The sequence below is a fragment of the Cynocephalus volans genome, chromosome 3, assembly GCF_027409185.1.
Source record: "Cynocephalus volans isolate mCynVol1 chromosome 3, mCynVol1.pri, whole genome shotgun sequence".
NCBI classification, from domain to species: Eukaryota; Metazoa; Chordata; class Mammalia; order Dermoptera; family Cynocephalidae; genus Cynocephalus; species Cynocephalus volans.
Genome location: NC_084462.1, coordinates 95,597,989 through 95,619,965, shown reverse-complemented (window position 1 = coordinate 95,619,965; position 21,977 = coordinate 95,597,989). Strand labels below are relative to the sequence as shown.

Below are 21,977 nucleotides of genomic sequence, written 5' to 3'. Positions count from 1 at the left end.
TTTTACCACTTGACCTCTGTATGTCTGTTTCCCCAGGGTTCTAACCATAACCCTTTGAGATCTTTCACTCTACATTTTTGGGCAAACTTTTCCAAACCCCTGTCTTCAGTTACTTTCCAATCTTTGTATTTAGCTAAGGTTCACCACTTTTCTCCAAATGCCTACTAGACATTTTCACTTAGATCAATGGTTCCTATATACTTGGGGGATTACCTATTCTTTTAAAAATCTGATTAGGGTATGTCTTTCTTTCCAGAAAAGTACACAGATACACTAAAGTTTGCATATCTAGGGTGTTCCTGGACTTCCTAGAGCCCCTCTATCAACTCTCTAGAGGTTTGTGGTCTTTTAATTAAGCTGATGTGGTTTAAGATGTTCCTGACCTGCTTTTAATTCATTATGTCCAAAATTGACACTATCATCATTGCTTCTGACTCATTTTATTCTTATCCCTCTCCCTTATACTTCTAAATCTAATAATTTACCTCTTAATTATTTGCTAATAAGTTAATTTTGCAAGTGTGTGAATGCTTGCTTTGTATCTAGCACCAGGCCTGAGTATATGATGTGCTAAATAGACATGGTTACTCTCTCAATGGTTACTCTATAGCATAGTGATTAAAAGTGTGAACTTTGGAGCCAGAATATCTGGGTTCAAATTTATACTTCTTACTGCTTTATGACCTTGTGCAAATTACTTAACCTCTCTATGCCTCAGTTTTATCATCTGTAAAATGAGAATAGTAGTGCCTACTTCATTGTTTTCTAGGATTAAATGAATTAATACAGTTGACCCTGGGACACCTGGTGGTTAGGGGTGGTGACCCCTTCGCAGTCAAAAATCTGAGTATAACTTTTGACTCCTAGCCTGCTGTTGACTGGAAGCCTTGCTGATAACATAAACAATTGATTAACATATATGTTTTATGTATTATACACTGTACTCTTACAATAAAGTAAGCTAGAGGAAAAAAATGATATTAAGAAAATCGTAAGGAAGAGAAAATACATTTAAAAAACATTTAAGTACATTTAAATAAATTGAAAAAATCCATGTATAGGGACCATGCAATTCAAACCTATGTTGTTCAAGGGTCAATTGTATATGGAAAATGCTCAGTAAATGTTAGCTTTTATTTGTGGAGGAGACAGATATTAAATAATCGTAATTAAATAAGTGTGTGTGTGTATGTGTGTGTGTGTGTGTATATATTTTTTAAAGATGACCCTTTTTTTTTTTGTCTTTTTCGTGACCGGCACTCAGCCAGTGAGTGCACCGGCCATTCCCGTGTAGGCTCCGAACCCTCGGTGGGAGGGTCGCAGCGCTCCCAGCACCGCACTCTCCCGAGTGTGCCACGGGCTCGGCCCAAGATGACCCTTTTTTTTAAAAAAGGGTTTTTAACTCTTGGTGTTGTCAGCACCACGCTCTCCCAAGTGAGCTAACCGGCCATCCCTAGATAGGGATCCCAGCCCGTGGCCTTGGTGTTATCAGCACCACACTCTCCCAGGTGAGCCACGTGCTGGCCCATAAGTATGTTTTGATACGTGCTATGAAGGAACAAAACAGGATACTGTGAGAGAGAATTTAGGTGGTAGGGATAGCATTATGGGGGAAGTGGCATTTAGACAGACCAGTAGGATAAATAGGTGTTAACTAAGTGAAGATTTTTTGGGACTGGAGGCTTTCCAGGCAAAGAGAAAAGGTTGTGCAAAGACCCTGAGGTAAGAAAGGGTTTGGAGCATTTGGGGAATAGGTCATTGTGCCTGGAGTGTGCGCGTTATGAGGAGATTGATGTGAATGCAGAGATCTGTAGGCTATATTAAGGAGTTTGGATTTATTCTAAATGAAATGGGAAGTTAATGAAAGGTTTGTAGCAGAAATGGCATAAACTAATTAATGTTTAGAAAGGGTTCCTTGATGCTGCAGATAATGGATTAGAGGAGCACCAGATTGAATGCCTAGAGGTCAAGTTAAGAGTCTATTGCAAAAGAAAAAAAAAAAAAAAAGTAAAAAAAAAGGCCTATTGCAGTAGTCTGGGTAAGAGCTGCCTTCTGGTGGTTTGGATTAGGGCAGCGACAGTGGAGGTGGTATGAAATGTGTGGGTTCAAAATGTTTTAAATTGAGTGCTTCTAATTGTCAGGTACTGTGATAGAAATGAGGGTACAATGTAGAGGTTAAAAAGGAAACAATTCCTAACTTATAGTTCAATTTGTAGGGGTGGGATTAATGGGAGAGATAAGACAATTATACAAATAAATATAAAAGTTAGACCTGTGGTAAGTTCTACGAAGGACAGATATGTGGTGGTTTGAAAGCATATAATGGTCAGGAAGGTCAGGGATGTAGAAACAACAGGAAGGTCTGATGATTAACTAGATGTAGGAGGAAGAGAAGTAAGATGTTTCTGAATGACTTGGGTTACTAATGTGAGCAACTGTGTTGATGGATATGGAGAAGAGTCTTCCTGGTTTCTAGTCTTGTCATCTTTCATACCATCTTTACCAATGACCAGAAGTAATTCTTTACTTCCTCTGGGAATTCTTCTGTGACCGCTCAGTCTGACTTAGCTGCCCCCTTTGTTTGTGCTTCCATTATACCCTGGACAGGCAACCAACAGCATTCTTTGGTGTTATCATTGATTATTAGTTATCTGATAATAGGTTGTCTTTTTTTTTTTTTTTTTTCCCTTATGTCTGGCCTATACGGGGATCTGAACCTGTAATCTTGGGGTTATAAGGGTGCGCTCTAACCAACTGAGCTAAGCGGCCAGCCCAGATAATAGTTTGATCATTGATTGTAAGCTACTGAGGACAGGAATCATGTCTTGACTTTGTGTTCCATGATCTATACATGGTAAGTGCTCAATAAATGTTTGACTTGAGGAATTAATGAATATTCCATTCTTCTATATCATGTGCTTTTGTGCAAGTTGTTGCCTCTGCTTTGAATATCCTTCCCTCCCTTATCTGCTTTGTCAACTTCTAGACTTTCTGTAACGCTAAGCCTTACTTGCTGTCTCAGTAATTGTTCACCCTTCCACTGTGCTTCTATAGTTTTTCTTTTCTAAACCTCTTGTAAATATTTGACAGTACAGAATAGGGTTCTGAAAAAATAATTAAAAAAAGAAATTAAAGAAGAAAAACAAAAAATAATAAAAAAATAAAAACAATAGGGATCTAAATGTTTGAGTGAATAAATTGAACATTATGGACTTATAGATTGGATGAATACTTTACCAGGTGTCCTAAGTGTCCTATATAACTCCCCTATGAAATGAGCTTACTACTCTTACGTGGTGTTAATCTTACCTTGTAAGCGTTGATCTTTGCTTCAGTATTTTCCCCTTACAAAGGCAGCCATATCTCTCAATTCTGGGTAAGTTATTGTAGTTCTTTGTTTACCATCTATATAGCCACTGCCTATGATGTCCTCTCCTCTTATTGTTATTTCTCCTTCAAGACCCAGCTGAAAAAGTTCCCTTCTAATTCCCCTAGGCTCAGTGAGTTTCTACAGTGTTCCCAAAAGGCTTTTTTCACATTGCCAACTACAGTTTTGTAATATGATTATTCTGTCTTTTCATCTGGAACTTGAGCTTCTTGAGGGGACTTGTTTTTATTTATTCATTTATCCCTGGTTTAGTGTCTAGCACATAGTTGGTGCTTACAATCAGTTAAATAAACATTCATTATCCTTATTTATTAAGGATAGATAACCCTGATAATGTTGGGTAGAACTAATCCTGTGATGAAAATATTGGCTCTGTGTAATCTCTACAATTTATAGTCTATGTATAAATAATTTGCATTATATACTACATTCAAGTTGCTTGAATGATCTTTATTTTTTGGTGGCTGGCTGGTGCATGATCTTTATGTTGTTCTTTCAGAACAGCTTTTTCCTCTTTTAACAGGTGTTTCCTGCCCTCCAGTGGTTAGATCACAGCCAACACTGTTAGTAAAGGTGAAGAGTATAAAATCTACTTATAGGGTTTATTTTAAAGTAATATTTAAAATCCCATTCTGTTTACTTTTCACGTAAAACAAGTTTTTCTATCCTGTGTCTGATATGCCTGGAGCCCAGCTTAAACTAAGTATAGCTTGACCTGTCTTTTCCTTTGCCACTATTCCACAGTTTTTCTTAGGTATGCAGTGATTGGGTAGATGGTTCACTCACTCTGAACGTGGTTTCACTACATTGTTCTGTAGCTTTACCAAAGTTCCAGGATCTTGTCCCAGTGTAAAGGCTATCATCCTGTGTTCTGTGTTTCTCCCCCCGCCCACCCCATCCCCCAAAACACTCAAAGTAGCTTGCTAATGTTGTGGCTGTCCTTTGGTCTGGATGGGCGTGTCTCCTGGCTAACATCCTCCTCTTCTGTATTGTTACTAATGAGGAAAAGCTGACTCTTGGTTTCTTGGCAAGGTGACTTATATCCCATCCCAGGCCTGTTGTATGTTATTTTCTTCTCAGAAGACCAAATCTTAGCTTTCTAGGAAAGTGCTATATGGCTGATCAGTCATTTCTAAATACCTATCTGCAAAGAATTTTTCAGTGGTATATCACAAAATAAGGACAATATAGTGAAATTTTCATCTATTTAAATGTATTAAAAATAAAAGACTTAATCATTATATGTTCTCTCTAGTTTTTAGATCTTAAAATGTCTGCTTTTTAAAAAGAAATCATGATAATAGTAGGTGGTATATTTTGTAAGGTAAAATTTTGTTCACCTTATGATGGTTCTTTAAATATTTTGGGGAGAAGTTTTACTGGTCTGTGATGTCCAATAGTCTAGGAATATTCTGTGTTGACCATCATAGCTCATTTCTGTGAGGTAGTGGTGTCCAATAGTCTAGGAATATTCTGTGTTGACCATCATAGCTCATTTCTGTGAGGTAGTGGTTCCCTTCATACAAAGAAGTAAGTATGGCTTCTTTCATATGCATTTGAAGACAATTTTCCAGTGTATTTTTCTGTCAGAGACTTCTTAATTTTTGCTTGATTCTGGTCTTGCAGTTTACTTGCTGCATCCCAGTCCTCTTCTTTGGCCAGTAGCTCTAGTTTCTGTTTTTATACTGTTCTCATGTGTGTTTTAAATCTCTGGGCAGCCCTTTCCTTAGTTTTGTAAACTTCTTCCTGTTCTTTCTTTTATACTTTCCTAGATAAGACATTTCTTCTAAGGGCTTAGTATTACATTGAAAACTTTTATTGTTTACATTTCTTTTAGTTCTGTTATTTTTTGTTTTATAATCTTTCTCAAACTGTCTTTCTGAACTTTATTTTACTAATTACTGACAGTTTTTCTTTAGATCTTAGTAAACCATATTCACTGCTACCAAAGTATCCTTCCATATTTAAGATATTTACTAATTTTTTCTTGTAGATGGGTATACACAGATAGCAGTCTCCATTACAACTTGTTGCTTCTATTACCAGATGGTAAATTATAAAATTATAACATTTCTTCAAACTTACTCTAAGAATCTGTTTGTCTTTGTTGATTTTCTATGTAATATTCATTCAAAAATAAGTCAACAAGTAATTAGACCTCCCTAGAAAAATATTCTTATCTCTTTAAGTATCTGCCCTGTCAATATTTATGCATTTTCCCAAGGAGAAATAATTTGGGATAAGAGTCACTGGGTACTAGTTTTTTTCTATGATATCCGTACCCCTATGAAAAATGTTGGCTGAAGCAGGGATACTTATTTGCTTAAATAACTTGGGTATGTATTATGACCTTGTTTTCTAAACCCCACATTGTTGGACATTAAATCAATATTTGATGTTTGGACTTGCCTGAAAAACTGGGACCTATGATTTTATATTCATTTATTTATCAAATATTTTGTGTCAGCCCTGTTCCAGGCATTGTGCTAATGAGCGCTGGAATACAGTGGAGCTAACAGTCTAGTGTGGAAGATATACATTAATACATAGTTTTAAAAATAATTATAGTTGTGGAAAATGCTATAAAGAACTATAGGGTATTATGAGAATACATAACCTTACTTGATCTTGGGGTTTAGGGAAAGTTTCTTGAAGAAGTGACATTTAAGCTTAAGCATGAAGGGTGAATAGGAGATTTGAGGCAATCTGGGAAGATCTTAGGCAAAGGGTGAGGAACATGGTCATGTGGGTTTGAGATACGGGGCAGCAAGAAGGAATGCTGTTACTTAATGAACGTTGATTACATTCCATCACATTTCTATTTTCCTTTTCATCCTCCCTTCTCTTAACAGACATTTTCTAAAACATGCTTTTAATCACATTACTATGCTGATTAAGAAACATGTTTTTGTTCTTCCTCAGGTTGGAGAGATATGATTAAGAAACTTTGAAAGCTCTTCGCTGAGTAGATTATTAGCTCTTTGAGGGCAGGACTCTTGCCATTTTTAATTCCTTAGTCCAAGTTATAGATATTGGAGCCAATCATACTTTGCCCTTCAGCATGACTTGGTTTTAGTTGTAGTACTAAATGGGGCAAGACCCACCAAGTCATAAAGTTGGGTTAAAAAAAGGAAATGATAGGCAAGGATGGAGTTGGATACAAGCTTTTATGATCCTTTTTTTATTCCCTACTGCCTAAAAGTTTTAGATTGGCTAGTGAAGGACTTTTTGTAAAAAAACAAGCCTCTTTTGTAACTCAGTCTGTATGTAGCTCTTGTTCTATGACTGTTCTTTATCATACTGAATTGATATATTGTAAACAAGACCACAACCCAGGATTTTTTGGGGGCTGCTGATGGTCTCATCTGAAGAGTAGTGAGGTCTTTTCTCTTTTAGTCATTTGAGAAAGTTATGTTTGTCTTCGTAAAAATCAGAACTGAAAAGGAGGGATCTGAATAGATTGGATAAGGGATAGTTTGTCTTGGTCATGGATTCTGTTACTTCAGTTGTGCCAACTCTATGGGGTTACTAGTGTAGGCATCTGGACAGTGCATGATATACCAGTCTTTCCCCTATCATCAGCATATAGGAGGCACTCAAATATTTGTTTAATGGGAATAATGTGCACATAAATGGTATAGTGCCTATACCGATAGAGCAATCTGGGTTCAAAATTTTATACATACTAGTTTATATTCTATGCATTTTCTCTGATGGTTTTTCCTGCCCCTTAATATTTAGTAAAACCTCCTTGAAAGTTAAACCAAGGAGAATCAAGGGAAAGATTTTTTTTTTTTTGTATTAGGCTAGACCAACAAGGTGAGCTATGGTAACTGAGAGAATTCTAGTAGCAAGGTGAAACTTATGAGTGTCAACTTTAGCAGTTAGCGTGGCATTTTAAAACCTTGGGTTATATAAGGATGTCTTTTAAAGGAAAGTTCTTATGTCCAAAGAACACAACAAAGGACCTAAGTTTGAGAAACACTGCATTTAAAGTTGAATGTAATGGGCTGGCTAGTTTGTTCAGCTGGTTAGAGCACCACCTTGTAACACTAATGTCAAGGATTTGGATCCCCATAGTGGCCAGCCACCAAAAAAAAAAAAAAAAAAAAAAAAAAAGGAAAACAGGTGGTTACTGCGTACTAGAATGATGGTAAACCAAAACTGGATCACTGAAATGGTTGTGGAAATATTATTTTTAGATGATCATATAAAAACAACATTTACAAATTCTTACAGGACTTTCAGATTCTTGATGATACGACCTTTATAGGTTAGGCAGACTCCACTTTGAAATACTATGGGTAGTGTACCTTTCCCACTAGGAGATCTAGTGCTGAATCTTGAAAGTTTAGCGTTGTTGTTTTTTAAAAGTATCTGGCATTTTGTAATATGTTTGTCTGGAGTAGGGAAAGAGTACCGAAAGAGAATCTCCACTTCCCTTCTTTCCTGAAGTTTATCCTCACAGATTCCCCAATTAGAGATATCATTTGGGTTAACTTGTATCTTTTGGGATGCAAGGTTGTTAACCAGTCATTTCACACCTTAGGATCTGATGCTTTAATGCTGAATCAACACAAATTTTATTTCTGCTTCAAAAAATGGAAATTTTATATGAGGAAACCTTAGACCCTTAAGAGTAAGGCATTCTTGGATGAAGTGGGAGATTCTGACAGGGCAGCTTCTAGGAAGGAGGTTCTGGGGGTCAGGAAAGAGAAGGGAGATATTAAAGAAACTTATTTTTCAGTTTTGCTTAGGATCTTGCCGATAGTGCTTGGATTGAGTGTTTCAGAACTTCAGAAGTCTGTAAACTTTAGCCTACACGTTTTCCAGGCCACACTATTTCAGCACAATTTCTGCCCATGTTGTCGCATATCCTGTCAGGAAGAGCAAAACGAGGAGAAAGATGATCCTTCTAAGTGAAAAGTAGGTCAGATCAGTCCTGTTGGATAAGCCTCTTCCTCTTGGCTCCTTCTTTTCAATCTCCCCATTCTCCTTCATAGTGTTTTGTATTAAGTCACCTGGCATTTAGTACATTCTCTGTACTTTTTAATTCTTCTGAGAGAGAAAAAAAGAGCAGTTTTGGAACACTGACCACAATTTCTGCTCTCCTACTCCCTACTTCTTTTTTGTCTCTCACTTTAAACTCTTCCATTTTACGGATGTGTTACCAGCATAGAAGAAAGAACAGCTGGTAAGGGGTGGAGAAGGAGAAAGATAACTGATTTTTGATGTTTGGTTGGGATAAATATTGTCCAGTGACTTAGTTTAGCAACTACCTGACACAATAGATATTGGAAATGTTTTCTTTGCACCTTATAGCTCAGCTGTCTTCAAGAAACAAAAATTGAACACACAGGATCAAGGCACTAAAGCTTCGGATAATACTTTCGTGCAAATTTCTTGCTTCCCTGTTTTCACTATTTTATCAAGACATCTTTCATCTTTTAATCAGACAACTCAGTGGCATGGCAGCCCTTCTTTCCTTCCCAACTCCGCAGTGAGGCTTTCGGTCTCCCTATTTTCCTAACGTTCTTCGGTCGTGGATGTTGTAAACCTGACCACCGGTCTTTCAAGGTCTTTGCTTGAAGGTTTCCCGACGCTTCGGCGCTGTCCAAGCCCCCAGCACTTTGGGGAGGTAGACCTCGGTACGTTTGACCGGCTTGTGAAGCCAGGGGGTCTGCGGAGCCCCGTGTGGGTGGGGCTGGGCGCCGCAGGGGCGGGGCCGGAGAGGAGCCCAAGGGAAAGGGTGGAAGGCACAGCTGAGAAAGGCCGGGAGGGCAATGGTTTCACAGTATTCACGAAGGCTTCGTGTGCGAAGCTGAGGAAATTGGGTGCCTCCCTCTTGCCTCGCCTTTCTTGATTCTAGAAGCTTCAGTAGGCTTCTCTGGATTGCTGGGACCCGGAAGGGCAGCGGCTTCAGCTCCGGGGGCGGATCCCAAGGGTCTCGTCGCTGCTCCCGGGCCGTTTGGCCTCCTGGTGTTGGGGGAGGGGCAAGGGAGGTGCTGCTCGCGCCTCCTTCTGCGCCTGCGCGGCGGGCTCCGCGCGGGTAGGAGCGCGTGCGCGGTGACGTGGTCGTCCGGTGCGCGCGCAGGCTCTTCAGCTGGAGCGGACACACGGTGCGTGAACCGAACAGAATAACCCGCCCCCAGCGGGTTGTGAAGGACTCCGGGTGAGGCCGGCCACGCCCCGCACGGTAACTCTCGGGCCTGGGTGGAGGGCTTTGCCGTAGTGCTGGCCCGATTGGAGTTTTTCGAGAGTTTGAAGCTCTTGTGTATTTGAACGGCGTGAGAAGCGTTCCGCTGAGAGATCTTCGCACGCCCGGGTCAGGCCGGGCCTTGCGCGGGGCCGCCTTTGGCGCGCGCCTATGGTCCCCCAAGCCAGGCTGCGCATGTCGCCTCGCGCGCGTCCCCGGCCTCACTTCCGCGTCGCGGAGCAAACTAACTGGGAACATCGACGCCAGAGAGATTAGCCACGAGGCGGGCGGGGTGAGAAGCGCCCATGGCGCGGCCCTGCCCTCGCGAGCGTGGGGTGCTGCACCGCGTGGTACGATCCGCGTGACGACTTACAGCCCCACGCCGGGCTCTAGGTCAAGAGCCGTGATTATGCGCTTTGCGTTGTGGAGCTCAGGTTTCGGGGTTCCAACGGTGCCGACGTCGCTTTTCTAAGGAGCTGGATGCAGCGTTTTGACACCTGCACAAACGTCTCTTCTAGCTTGTAATTTCCGGTCAAATTGTTGAGGCAGGACTGAGAGTTTAATAAAGAAGGAGGACTAGGAAGTGAGCTCTATAGGGGTGGGAACTTGTAAACAAAGGACCGGTGGTTCTTAAGTGCAGAATTGAGGGAGGGGAAAACAGGTGGGAGAGCAGGTGTTATTTTTTCCCCCTTATGGGGGCAGCCTTTGGCTAGTTCTTTTTGTGGAGTTTCCCGTTTCTGTTAAAATTGTCAAGTGGGGGTATAGGTCTCTGCTCTCAGTTTAAGGTGAGTCTAGGATATTGATAAACCTTTCCGAGCACCAGTAACCAAAGTTGAGGTATCTATGTGTGGGAAGAGGATGGAGAAGTTAGGGATTATTTCAGGCTGGGTCAAGAGAGAAACGTGGTAGTGTCTTGCTGTGAAGACTTTTGCCTTGCCTTTCGGACCCTGGGAATGCCTCCTTTCTCTGGCGAGGGTGGAAACAGGGAGGGGTTAAGGAGGCCTGAAAGACGGGGTTACTAATGGCAGAACAACATGAGAAACCAAAGTTACACTCCTCAGGGAAGTCCATTCTCCCAAGGCTCGCGTCGCCGGAGCGGACACGTGGATCAGGAGAAGTCTCGAGCCCACCCGCGCTCTGCCCGTGCGTGTCGTTGAGCTCGCTAGGCTTTTGTGGCGGAATCCCTTGTAACTAACTGCTTGCTCTGCCCCTTTTTGGGCACGACGCCGCAGTTAGGCTGCAGGGAAAGTGCTTGGGGGTGGCGTGACGGTTGCTTGGAAGGGGGCTGGCTGGGGAGCGCCGGCTGGCTGGTTCTTTTAGTCTCCACGGTAACAGAATGCGGCTGGGTCCCGCCGAGCGATTACCGGGTTCCGGACGGCTGCACGTGATTTGTCCGGACTCCTCTTCCCCGGAAGAGCTTTCCTTGCGGCATTTTTTCACGTGGTTCTTGGCCAGCTGGCCTCTGCAGTTGAAAAGCCGCGTCGCCCGTGGTAGTCGACGGCGACTGCGCCTCTCCTGGACGGGCGGGAAGCCCTTTCACTTCCAAGGGTATTGAATTAGCGCTAGAGCTTCTTGCTGCCCTAGCGTTGTTTCCAGTGATTGTGTCGGTTGGGTCTGCTTAACAGAAAACACCAGCTAAAGACGAGGAAATTCAGTGCCCTGAGTACCTTGGCGTACTTACTCCAAGTTTGACTACTGTCCGTTTCTGCCATAAAAATTCTTCAAATTCTATTTATGCAACTGTTGGCGGACCCGAAAGCTTGCTAGCGCCAAGTCATAGTCATTGGTTAATTTCTAGGGATAGAAAGCGCGCCCGAAGTCAGTAATAACAATGGTATTTGGGATAAGAAGTAGTACTATCTCAGGCAATTGCAATTCTGTGTTTTGAAACCTAAAATGTTTCAGAAATTTATCCTATAACGTTGTGACGATAAAGTGCCCAGGATATTATCTGGTCCGAAGTGAGTGCTTTTTAATAAATAGTAAGTACTGTTTACTTAATGAGTAAAATTAAACTAATGACGATTAACAGCGATTAAGAAAGTAGTTGGCAATTTTACTGTCTTTGCCACCATTTGTTGTCATATTTTCCTGATTATATTTATATCCACATTCCATTTTTAAGAAGTATGATATACACATTGGTAAATTCGAGTGAAACTATTCTCTAAAAATTTGAGTTTCAAAAACAATTTAACGTATACATCACATACTTGTAGCGAAGGATTATGTTAAGGAACGAATTAACATCTTGGCGCTTGTCATACAGTAATGTATTTATTGTATGAAAGGTTGTGGTTATCTTTAGCACCTTGGGAAACATTCACAATGTGTTGATCAGCATTTGAATATTTGTGTTTTTAAAGTGATGGAATTGATTTGGAAATTTGATTTGGTGTAGTTAAAAAAATGTTTTTGGAACAGTACATAAATCATTGAATTAGGTAACTACCTAGTAAAGTAGTATATTTTGTGCGTTGTATAAGGGTCATTGCTTTAGTAGTTAAACATTTCCCAAAGAGATCACTGGTGAAAAGACATTTAGAGAAGGAACTCTGAAATTATAAGTTTATGGAACTTGCCGCATTACTTACCTGAAAATATTCTCTGTGAAAGCTTATGTGTTTCTTCTGATGTAACGTTTCAGAATGTTACTGAGAGTATTTTCCTCTCCACAACTACGCTTATTTTCTCAGTTCTTTATCACAGTTATGTTATCTAGATAAATGCTTGATGTTGAAAAGCTGAACTGAAATTTTGTGGACTTTAAGGTGCATGTACGAAAACTGGTTTTCCTTAAAGGTTTTAGGGAGACAAATACAGAGTATTTTTAGAATCTAGCTGGAAGGAGATTTATTTCTTCATGAGTAGCATTTCCACCAACTAATGGAGTAACTTGATTGCAGTTTTTTGAAAAGACCTTATACAAATCATAACTCTTAAAGTTCTAACTTTTTTCCTGTCTTCATGAATATTTTTACATTTTTTGTTATATTAGATGCCTATATACAAAGTTGAAATAGGGGAATCTGACTTTTCTGCACTTAATTTTTTTGTTTAGGCAAAAGGAAAAACTTGGAATATGTATATATAAAAGTAGTGTAAAATCTACTTCAGGTGCACTCTGTAATTGTTCACTAAACTGGACTTCTGTCAGTTGGATCTTTGACATTTCATAGATTAATCTTTAAAAGATAGTGATTTTTAAAGCACCGGTTAATACAGTTCTGTCCTTGCTTTATTTGTAATGATCTGAAAACCAAGATTTTAATGTTATAGGAGGTAATTAAGAAATTCTGGGGCTGTGTTGGCTCGTTTAGAGCGCAGCCTTGTAACACCAAGATCAAGGGTTTGATTCCCAGTACTGGCCAGCCACGCACACAAAAGAAAGAATAAGAAATTCTGAACTTTTTTGTATTTTTCGTGATAGGTATTGCCCAAGCACGTTAGTTTTAGAAAACCAATCGACTTCATGGGTGAAAAAGCCTGAGGCAGCTTTTGAAAAGAATTACCTTAAATTTCATCTATCTCTTAAAAATAAGCTCTAAATCAGAGGAGAGATTTTTTTTCACCTTTCCTGAATATTAGTGCTTTAGTGTTAGGAAGTGGGTTTCTATTTTTATCTCAAGTTGTAATGTGAAACAATAGCCAACTTTTTTGAAGTCTTGATTTCCGCAATATCTGTTATCCTCAGGCTAACAAATACTTAATTTTTGGACTTTTTAAAAAAAATTGTGTGGCCAATCCTGTAAGAAGAGGTAAAATTAAGATCAGGTGATTTTGCTGCTCATCATTAGCTCTGATGGAAAGGTAAAATTAGACTTTAATTAAAATGGAGAGGACCAATAAGTGGTTGAATTTGATTGATTAAAATTACTGACCCACTTGCATAGGAGTAGTGATGTGGCATCTTCCTTTTTGTATAAAAACTAGTAATGATAGCTTTAATCTAGCATGTCAGTTCGGTTTAATTTAACAATCTGAGACTTCTTTATAACTTCAATTGAGATATAATTCATAGAAAATTCACCGTTTTGAAGTATACACCAAAAAGGAACTCCATACCCATTAGCAGCAGTTAGTTCCAGTTACCCCTCTCCACTCCTCTGGAAGCCTCTGATCTATTTTTTGTCTCTGTAGATTTGCTGATCTTGGACATTTCATATGAGTGGAATCATACACTCATATGTGGCCTCTTTCTTTATAACTTTAAATAATTTAAATTTAACTTTTTAAAAAATGTTCACAAGGCACAAAATTTAGAAACTGTCAAGGGGTACATATTTTCCAGGCTACGCTGTTTTCCTTGGATATAATCAGTACCACCAATTCCTTTTCTTTTTTTCCAGAGATAACCTATGTCAAGCAAATATGTACATGTTCTTTTCATTCTTTGGCTTTATAAGCTTTTTTTTTTTTTTTTTGAAAGAAATGTAGTGTAATCTACAACTCTTCTGAACGTTTTACCCTTGATATATCTTATAGGTAATTTTTGCATGCTTCCATAAAGTGTATACATTCTCTTTTATGGCTGCATAGTATTCTGTCTATGGGTATACCATCATTTGTTTAACCAGTTTCTGTTGATGGATTCTCCCAATCCCTAGTCTTTTGCTGGGAATGCAGGGCATAATCTTGTACATATCATTTATCACAGGTGTATGTATTTAAGATAAAATCCTAGAACTGCTGCTGCTGTGTCATAGGATATATGCATTAGTACTTTTGATATTTTTTTTGCATTAAGTTCCAGTGATTTGTCATGGCTTCTTTAAGTGTACATACTAACAAACTGAGATAGCTTTTTACTTATTTATGAAACCATGTCAGTACCATATAAAAAGCTAATTCTGTACAGTTAGCTCTTTGGAATGGAAATGGAAATTTACTTATTTTTTTTTACCCGTCTCAGGAATACTCGCTATGTAAAGGAATCTTCTGACAAATTATAAAGTGTTGGGATCCTTTTAAAATGCAAATAGCTTCCAACCTATTTCCAAAAGTTTGTATACTTTTATATAGTTTTAATCTTCCAACTTATCTCCTTAAGTTTGTGTACTTTTATGTAGTTTTTCTAAAATGAATATATACTTTTGTTTCTTTCTTGTGTGAGATTATAGTATTTATAGTGAATTGTTGGAGGGCTTGAGATATAACTAATTTAATTAGATTAAAATGAACCTTTAAAAAATGGTCAGAGGGCTGGCCGGTTGCTCAGTTGGTTAAAGAGTGGTGCTGATAACATCAAGGTCCAGGGTTTGATCCCTTTACTGGCCAGCCACCAAAAACCAACAAACAAAAACAATCAAAAAGATCAGATATTTCAGAATGAATATCTCTATAGCGATTGAAAGAAGGGTAGAAGCAAAGTCTTGGAAGAATTTTGGAATATTCCTAGGATGACATAATTATTCTATGTTTGTTCACAAAATAAATAAATATTCACTTGATTAAAGTTTTTTTTTTTCCCCCCTTTTTTAGGATGGGATGGCCATTGTGACTATGTGGTGACTTCAGTTGTCTCACTACTGAGTTTCCCGCTGGAATCATGGAGGAGAATCAGCAGATTATATTGGCTAATCAAGATGGTGGGACAGTAGCAGGAGCAGCACCTACCTTCTTTGTCATCCTAAAACAGCCAGGAAATGGCAGAACTGATCAAGGAATTTTGGTTACTAATCGGGATGCCTGTGCTTTGGCTAGTAGTGTGTCATCACCAGGAAAATCTAAAGGGAAGATTTGCCTTCCAGCTGATTGTACTGTGGGAGGAATCACTGTTACCCTTGATAACAATAGTATGTGGAATGAATTCTATCATCGAAGCACAGAGATGATTCTGACCAAGCAGGGAAGACGCATGTTTCCTTACTGTCGTTATTGGATAACAGGTTTAGATTCAAATTTGAAGTACATCCTTGTCATGGATATATCTCCTGTGGATAATCATCGTTATAAGTGGAATGGTCGTTGGTGGGAACCCAGTGGGAAGGCTGAGCCCCATGTTTTGGGAAGGGTTTTTATTCATCCCGAATCTCCTTCCACAGGTCATTATTGGATGCATCAACCAGTATCTTTCTATAAACTCAAACTTACCAACAATACACTAGACCAAGAAGGGCATATCATCTTACACTCTATGCATCGCTACCTGCCAAGGCTTCATTTGGTACCTGCAGAAAAGGCTACAGAAGTGATACAGTTAAATGGCCCTGGCGTCCACACTTTTACCTTCCCACAGACTGAATTTTTTGCAGTAACAGCTTATCAAAACATTCAGATTACCCAGCTGAAAATAGATTACAATCCATTTGCCAAAGGCTTTCGGGATGATGGACTGAATAGTAAGCCCCAGAGAGATGGAAAACAAAAGAACAGCTCTGACCAAGAAGGCAATAGTGTTCCCAGTTCTCCTGGTCATCGGGTACGTCTTACAGAAGGTGAGGGGTCAGAGATACAGCCAAATGATTTGGATCCTGTGTCAAGGAGTCATGAAACATCAGGCAAGGGTTTGGAGAAGGCTACCCTTAATATAAAACGAGACTTTCTTGTTTTCATGGATACTGATTCTGCAGTTGGTGGAGTTCCTCAATTAAAGCAAGAGGTTTCTGAAAGGTAGGTAATAGTTGTTCTGTTCTTCAAGATAAAAGGAAGATTGAGATAGGCCAGGTTTTGGATTTAATACACATTGGTTCCGTGAAATATTATAGACATTGATGAAAGTAAGCCACTGTAAAATATACCACAACTGCTTTTACATTCTGTGAAGTGACACTTCATTTTTCTGTAATGAATATCAATTGGGTTCAGGATCCAGAATTGTAAGAAAATTGGATAATTTATCAGAATGGGGGATCTTTTATTCATTTATATCTAGAATGTTGCTTGGTAATATATACAGACAGCTCATGATTAATTGAGGAAAGGAAGATAACCCAGAATCATACCCGAATCAGAACTTATCCAAATGAGGCACAAATTGGATTCAGAGTAAACTTATTTATATCTAATGTTTATGAATTTACCGTCCTGTGGACATCTTAATCCATAAATTGCCCAACTAAAAAGCTGAAGATTATTACATTTTAAGGTAGCATAGTGTACTGTTTCTCCTTTTTTAAAAAAGTTTATCCCACATTACTGAACCTTTGTATCCTTTGACCAACATCTTCCCATTTCCCCCCCCTCCTGGCAAGCACCATTCTACTCTCTATGAATATTTTGCAGTATTTGTCTTTCTGTGTCTTGCTTATTTCACTTAGCGTAATGTCTTCCAGATTCATCTGTGTTGTCACAACTGGCAGGATTTCCTTCTTTTTTAAGGCTGAATAATCTTCCATTGAGAAAAAATATATATATCACATTTTCTTTATGTATTCATCTGTTGATGTACACTTAGATTGTTTCCATATCTTGACTATTGTGAATAATGCTGTTGCTTCTTTTTATTTGTTTTTTGTTTGTTTTGTTTTTGGTGGCTAGCCAGTACAGGGATGGAACTCTGGACCTTGGTTCCATCATCACGCTCTAACCAACTGAGCTAACTGGCCAACCTGTTTCTTTTTATTTGAACTTTCCTTCTTTTGAATGTTAGAACCAAAAGTCAACAGAAGTGAATCCCAGCCCCCTATGTTCCTTTGCCTTCCCCTTCTTATTTAATTTGCATCCCATTAACAGCTATTGTAGTATTCTTTAAATTTGGAATCTCTGTGCTCATGAGTTCTCTTTGCCTTGTCCATGGGCAAATTAGTGCCCTTTTCTAAGGGTTGTTGTAGGGAAAGTGAATGCCACTCAACCCAGTGTATGGGGTTTTTATTGTCAAGGGGGAAAGTTTTTTTTTTTTTTTTTCAATTTATACTCTTCACTGTGGCATTCTTTGTAGTTGGAACTAGTGGATGCCATCTTTATTTTTTTATTTTATTTTATTTTTTAAAAAGATGAACAGTAAGGGGATCTTAACCCTTGACTTGATGTTGTCAGCACCACGCTCTCCCAAGTGAGCTACTGGCCATCACTATATAGGGATCCGAACCCGTGGCCTTGGTGTTATCAGCACCACACTCTCCCAAGTGAGCCATGGGCCGGCCCTGGATGCCATCTTTAATACTTGAGTCTTCAACCACAGTTTAATCATCTTGACTACCCAATACAATCAAAAAAAACTTTAAGCAGTTGGCCACCAGTTAAAATATTTTTATCCTCATCATCCAAAACAGTTTAATCTACCCTTGGATGATGGAGGATTTATTGTTAAAATCCCTTTGGAGGCTTGGCCATGAAGGAGCTTGTTAGCTGAAAGGGTCAGGCTTGTTTGTTATATAGACAGCAGCTGTTGGGATTACATATGATTGAGCTTTTGCTCTTAATGGATCAAGACAGTGATTCATATTTATTTATTTTATTTATTTTATTTTTTTGTCTTTTTTTTTTGTGACCGGCACTCAGCCAGTGAGTGTACCGACCATTCCTATATAGGATCCGAACCCGCGGCGGGAGCATCGCTGCGCTCCCAGCGCCGCACTCTCCCGAGTGCGCCATGGGCTCGGCCCTGTGATTCGTATTTATTAATGCATAAGTATTTCTGTCATTGAAGGCGAAAAAACAGCTTGAAGCATGCTCCAAGAAATAGCATTATTTTCATGTGTGAAAATGATATTTAGCCATATGCAAACTTTGCCTCTAAGTGCTTGATTTGGAAGCTGAAATTATTTTAAGGCAGGAGTTGGCCAAATCTGGCAGATAGCCTGTTTTTATATGTATATAAGAACATGTGACAGACCATGTGATGCCTGGAAAGCCTAAAATATTTGCTATCTGCCCCTTTACAGAAAAAATTTGCCAGCCTCTGATTCAAAGCTTTAAAAAAAATTATGTGCGGGTGCACACACACACAGAGGAGGGTTCTTCAAGAAGTTTATGGAAAGATTCGTATTTTTCTGTTTTTCCATGAACTTTTTGGAGTACGTGTGTGTGTATGAGAGAGAGAGAGAGAGAGAGAGAGAGAGCGCAAGAGCACATATTGGTACATCCTCATTTCCCATTTTCTATTCAATCCTCTGAAATATGATTGTTCTATTATTTTACTTTAATTGTTTTAGCTAATGTTATGAATGGATTCCTCGTTCGTAAATGTGCAGATCTTCATTCAGGCTTTCTTTGCTATATTTGCTATTATTTGATCATTTCGTCTTTCTTTAAACTCTATTTCCTCTTCCTTGGCCTCTCTTATACTATTCAGTTGGTTCTCCTAACTCTTGATTTCCTTTCTTTCAGTCATCTTCACTGACTCTTCATAATGTATTCAGCTATTTATTTATTTATTTGTTTATTATTTTTGTTTTGTTTTTATTTGTGGCTCGCTGGTACAGGGATTGAACCCTGGACCTTGTTGTTATCAGCACCACGCTCTAACCAACTGAACTAACTAGCCAGCTCACAGTTATTTAACTAAATGATGGTTCTTTCCCAGTATTATGCTCTTGTGGTCTTATCTATGACTTTGACCTCTGCTCCCATGTAATATTATTTTAAAGCCAGTGATGTGTCTAGCTTAGATTTGTCTGTTTTCTTAGTTCCAGATCTCTAGATCAAACTCCTGGAATTCTATCTATGATGTTCATTGTTATAGCCAACTCTAACTGAATAATAATAATAATTATTATTATTATTTTTACCTTAAAACTTTTTCTTCCTTTGTAATAGCTATTGTCATTCAAATTGGAAACCTCTACATAATTTTTGCTTCCCTCCACAAATCCAATAAGTCATTCTCCTGTTGATGGACATTTGGATTGTTTCTCATTTTTGACTATTTATAAACAAAGTTACTATGAACATTCTTGTACATGACTTTTGGCGAACATACGCATTAATTTCTCTTTGTTATATATCAATATATCTAGAAGTAGAATTGCTGGGTCATAGGGTGGGCATACTTTTAGTAGACACTGCCAGAGTTTTTAAAAATAAGTGTACCAATTTACACTTCCACCAACAATGTATGAGAGTTCCTGTTACTGCCACATCTTTGTTAACAGATGTGGTATTGTCTTTTTTGTTTTTAGCATTTCTGGTCTCATTATCTTTTGAGGCAACTAATTATATTTCCTGTAAGTTGAAATTTGTATCTTTGTGTCTTTGCCTTCCCCATTTTGTATGTTTACTCCTCTTTTTTTTTTTTAATTGTATTTGTAGAGGGCAGAATTAATTCATACCTTCTTTTACATGACTGTCCTTCAAATATTTGGAAAAAAATTATAACTCTTTAAGATATCTGTTCATTCACCAAATATGACTGAACACCTTTAAGTTTCAGGTACTATTCTAGTCACCAAACAAAACAAATTCCTGCATGTGTCTTATAGTCTACATAATCCCAACCTAACCATTCACAGATCATTCAGCTTTTCCATGTGTGGTATAGCTTTTAGATGTTTTTCTATTCGATTGGTTGTTTGCACACTGCCATGGGTGCACCTGTGGTCTTTGGCACATGTATTTTTCTCTCTAGAAAGCACATCAGAATGTGAGTGAGAAAGACATTATAGAGGGAACCACTGTGGTTTGATAGGAAAAAAGAGAAAGAATTAATTCACAAGTATCAAAATGAGACATATATGAAAACAGTTTTGCAGAAGTAAGTTTTCTACAGTCTAGAATCCTGCTTTTTTTCCTCAACAGTGTACATCCTAGGTCAGGCATTTTTCAAGGGTTGCGTTAGTATCCGTAAGATGGATTTAATCAGCTGTCTGTTGGTAGGCCTTGAGGTTGTTTTAGTTTTTTAGCCATTACAAATAATGCTTCAGTAAAATTCCTTATGCACATTTTCTTACACACTTTGGAAATACAGGATCAGTTCTTAGGAATGAAATTGCCTGGGTCAAAGGATATAAAGATTTTAAATTTTGATTAATTGCTAAATTATGTTCTAAAGGGTTATAACCATTTATATCCCTATCCATAGTAAATGAGCCTCCCAATTTTTGGACCATCTTTGGTGCTACTATTATAGTCCAAAACTCCATCCCACTGCATAACGTCATTCTGGTTTCCCAGCTGCTTTTTTCTCCCCTACCATCCATGCTCTACTTAGCAGACAGAATGATCTTTGAAAAATGTCAATCAGATTATGTCACTCCCCTCTTAAAATTCTTCAGTGGCTTTCCATTGCACTTAGAGGCCACTTGCCTATATCCTTTGGCCTCCTCTTGTGCCATACTTTTCAGAGTTTGCTATGCTTCAGCGATTAAGTGCATTTCCACCTTAGACCTTCTTCTCTTCATATTCCTTCTGCCTTTCATACCTTTAGTGTTGTTGCATGTTATAATATTGTTTGCACCATCTCCATTTAGGTCTAGTCTCATACCTATTTTATTTAATCCATTATCTTATTTTTTAATCAATTTGTTTTGGTCTTTAGAATCTTCATAGCATTCATCACTGTTAAACTATCTTATTGGTTGGCTAGTTTGCACTCCAATCTTTCCAATAGATTATAATGTTCACGAGAGTAAAGATCTTGTTTTACTTGGTAGATTCCTCAACCCTAGAATGATAGCTTACAGGTACTTAATAAATATTTGAATTTGTGTACTTTTACCAAAATCTGAGTAATGTCAATGAAATGAAACTTTTGGAGTATCAGAAATACCACATATAAACACGCATTTGATTTTTCATTACCTTGAGTAATTGATAATAAATCTTAACCTGTCATTTATTTAGATATATTTTCATCTAAGGTTATTATATATTTCAGTGTAGTTTTTAGGAGAGAGTATTTTGCTTTTTGGAAATTAAATTTTTTTTGTGCATTGTTTTTTCCTCTTTAGTCTTTTCTGCACAGCGCCTACCACATTTATCTTTTTAAACACTTTTTCTTGCTATCCCTCTTTGGGCAGCTAAAAAGCCTATCTTGAATTACTGCCCGACTTATTAAATTGAAAATATGGAACAGGGTACATTTAGGTGAATTTTCACAAAGTGAACAATTATATTAATCAGTGTTCTTTGCGGGGTGGTGGGGAGAGATCTTATCCCTTGACCTTGGTGTTATAACACTGTGCTCTAACCAACTGAGCTAACTAGCCAACCAATCAGCTTCCATGTTTTTGCTATTTTGAAGAATGGTGCTATGAACATGGGTATACAAATTTGTCTTTGAGACTCTTTGATTATATACCCAGAAGTGGAATTGCTGGATCATATGGTAATTTTATTTTTAATTTTTTAATTAATTTTTATTTTTATCATTTATTTATCTTAAAAAAGATGACCGGTAAGGGGATCTTAACCCTTGACGTGGTGTTGTTAGCACCACGCTCTCCCAAGTGATCTAACCAGCCATCACTATATAGGGATCCGAACCCATGGCCTTGGTGTTATCAGCACCACAGT

At 38.4% G+C, this 21,977-nt stretch overlaps 1 protein-coding gene across 9 annotated transcripts in view; it reads left to right on the top strand.

Moving 5' to 3' along the window:
• MGA (MAX dimerization protein MGA) overlaps positions 1–21,977 on the top strand; it is a 143,723-nt gene that overhangs the window by 57,427 nt on the left and 64,319 nt on the right. For 5 of the 9 annotated variants that reach the window (XM_063088808.1, XM_063088809.1, XM_063088803.1 and 2 more), the window contains exons 1-2: positions 9,530–9,584; positions 15,066–16,196. In XM_063088808.1, the coding sequence (XP_062944878.1) occupies positions 15,133–16,196 (1,064 nt within the window). In that variant the 5' untranslated portion in view covers positions 9,530–9,584; positions 15,066–15,132. Of the gene's footprint in view, positions 1–9,529; positions 9,585–15,065; positions 16,197–21,977 lie in introns of those variants that run through there. The other 4 variants (XM_063088805.1, XM_063088804.1, XM_063088807.1 and 1 more) reach the window with 1 other exon arrangement.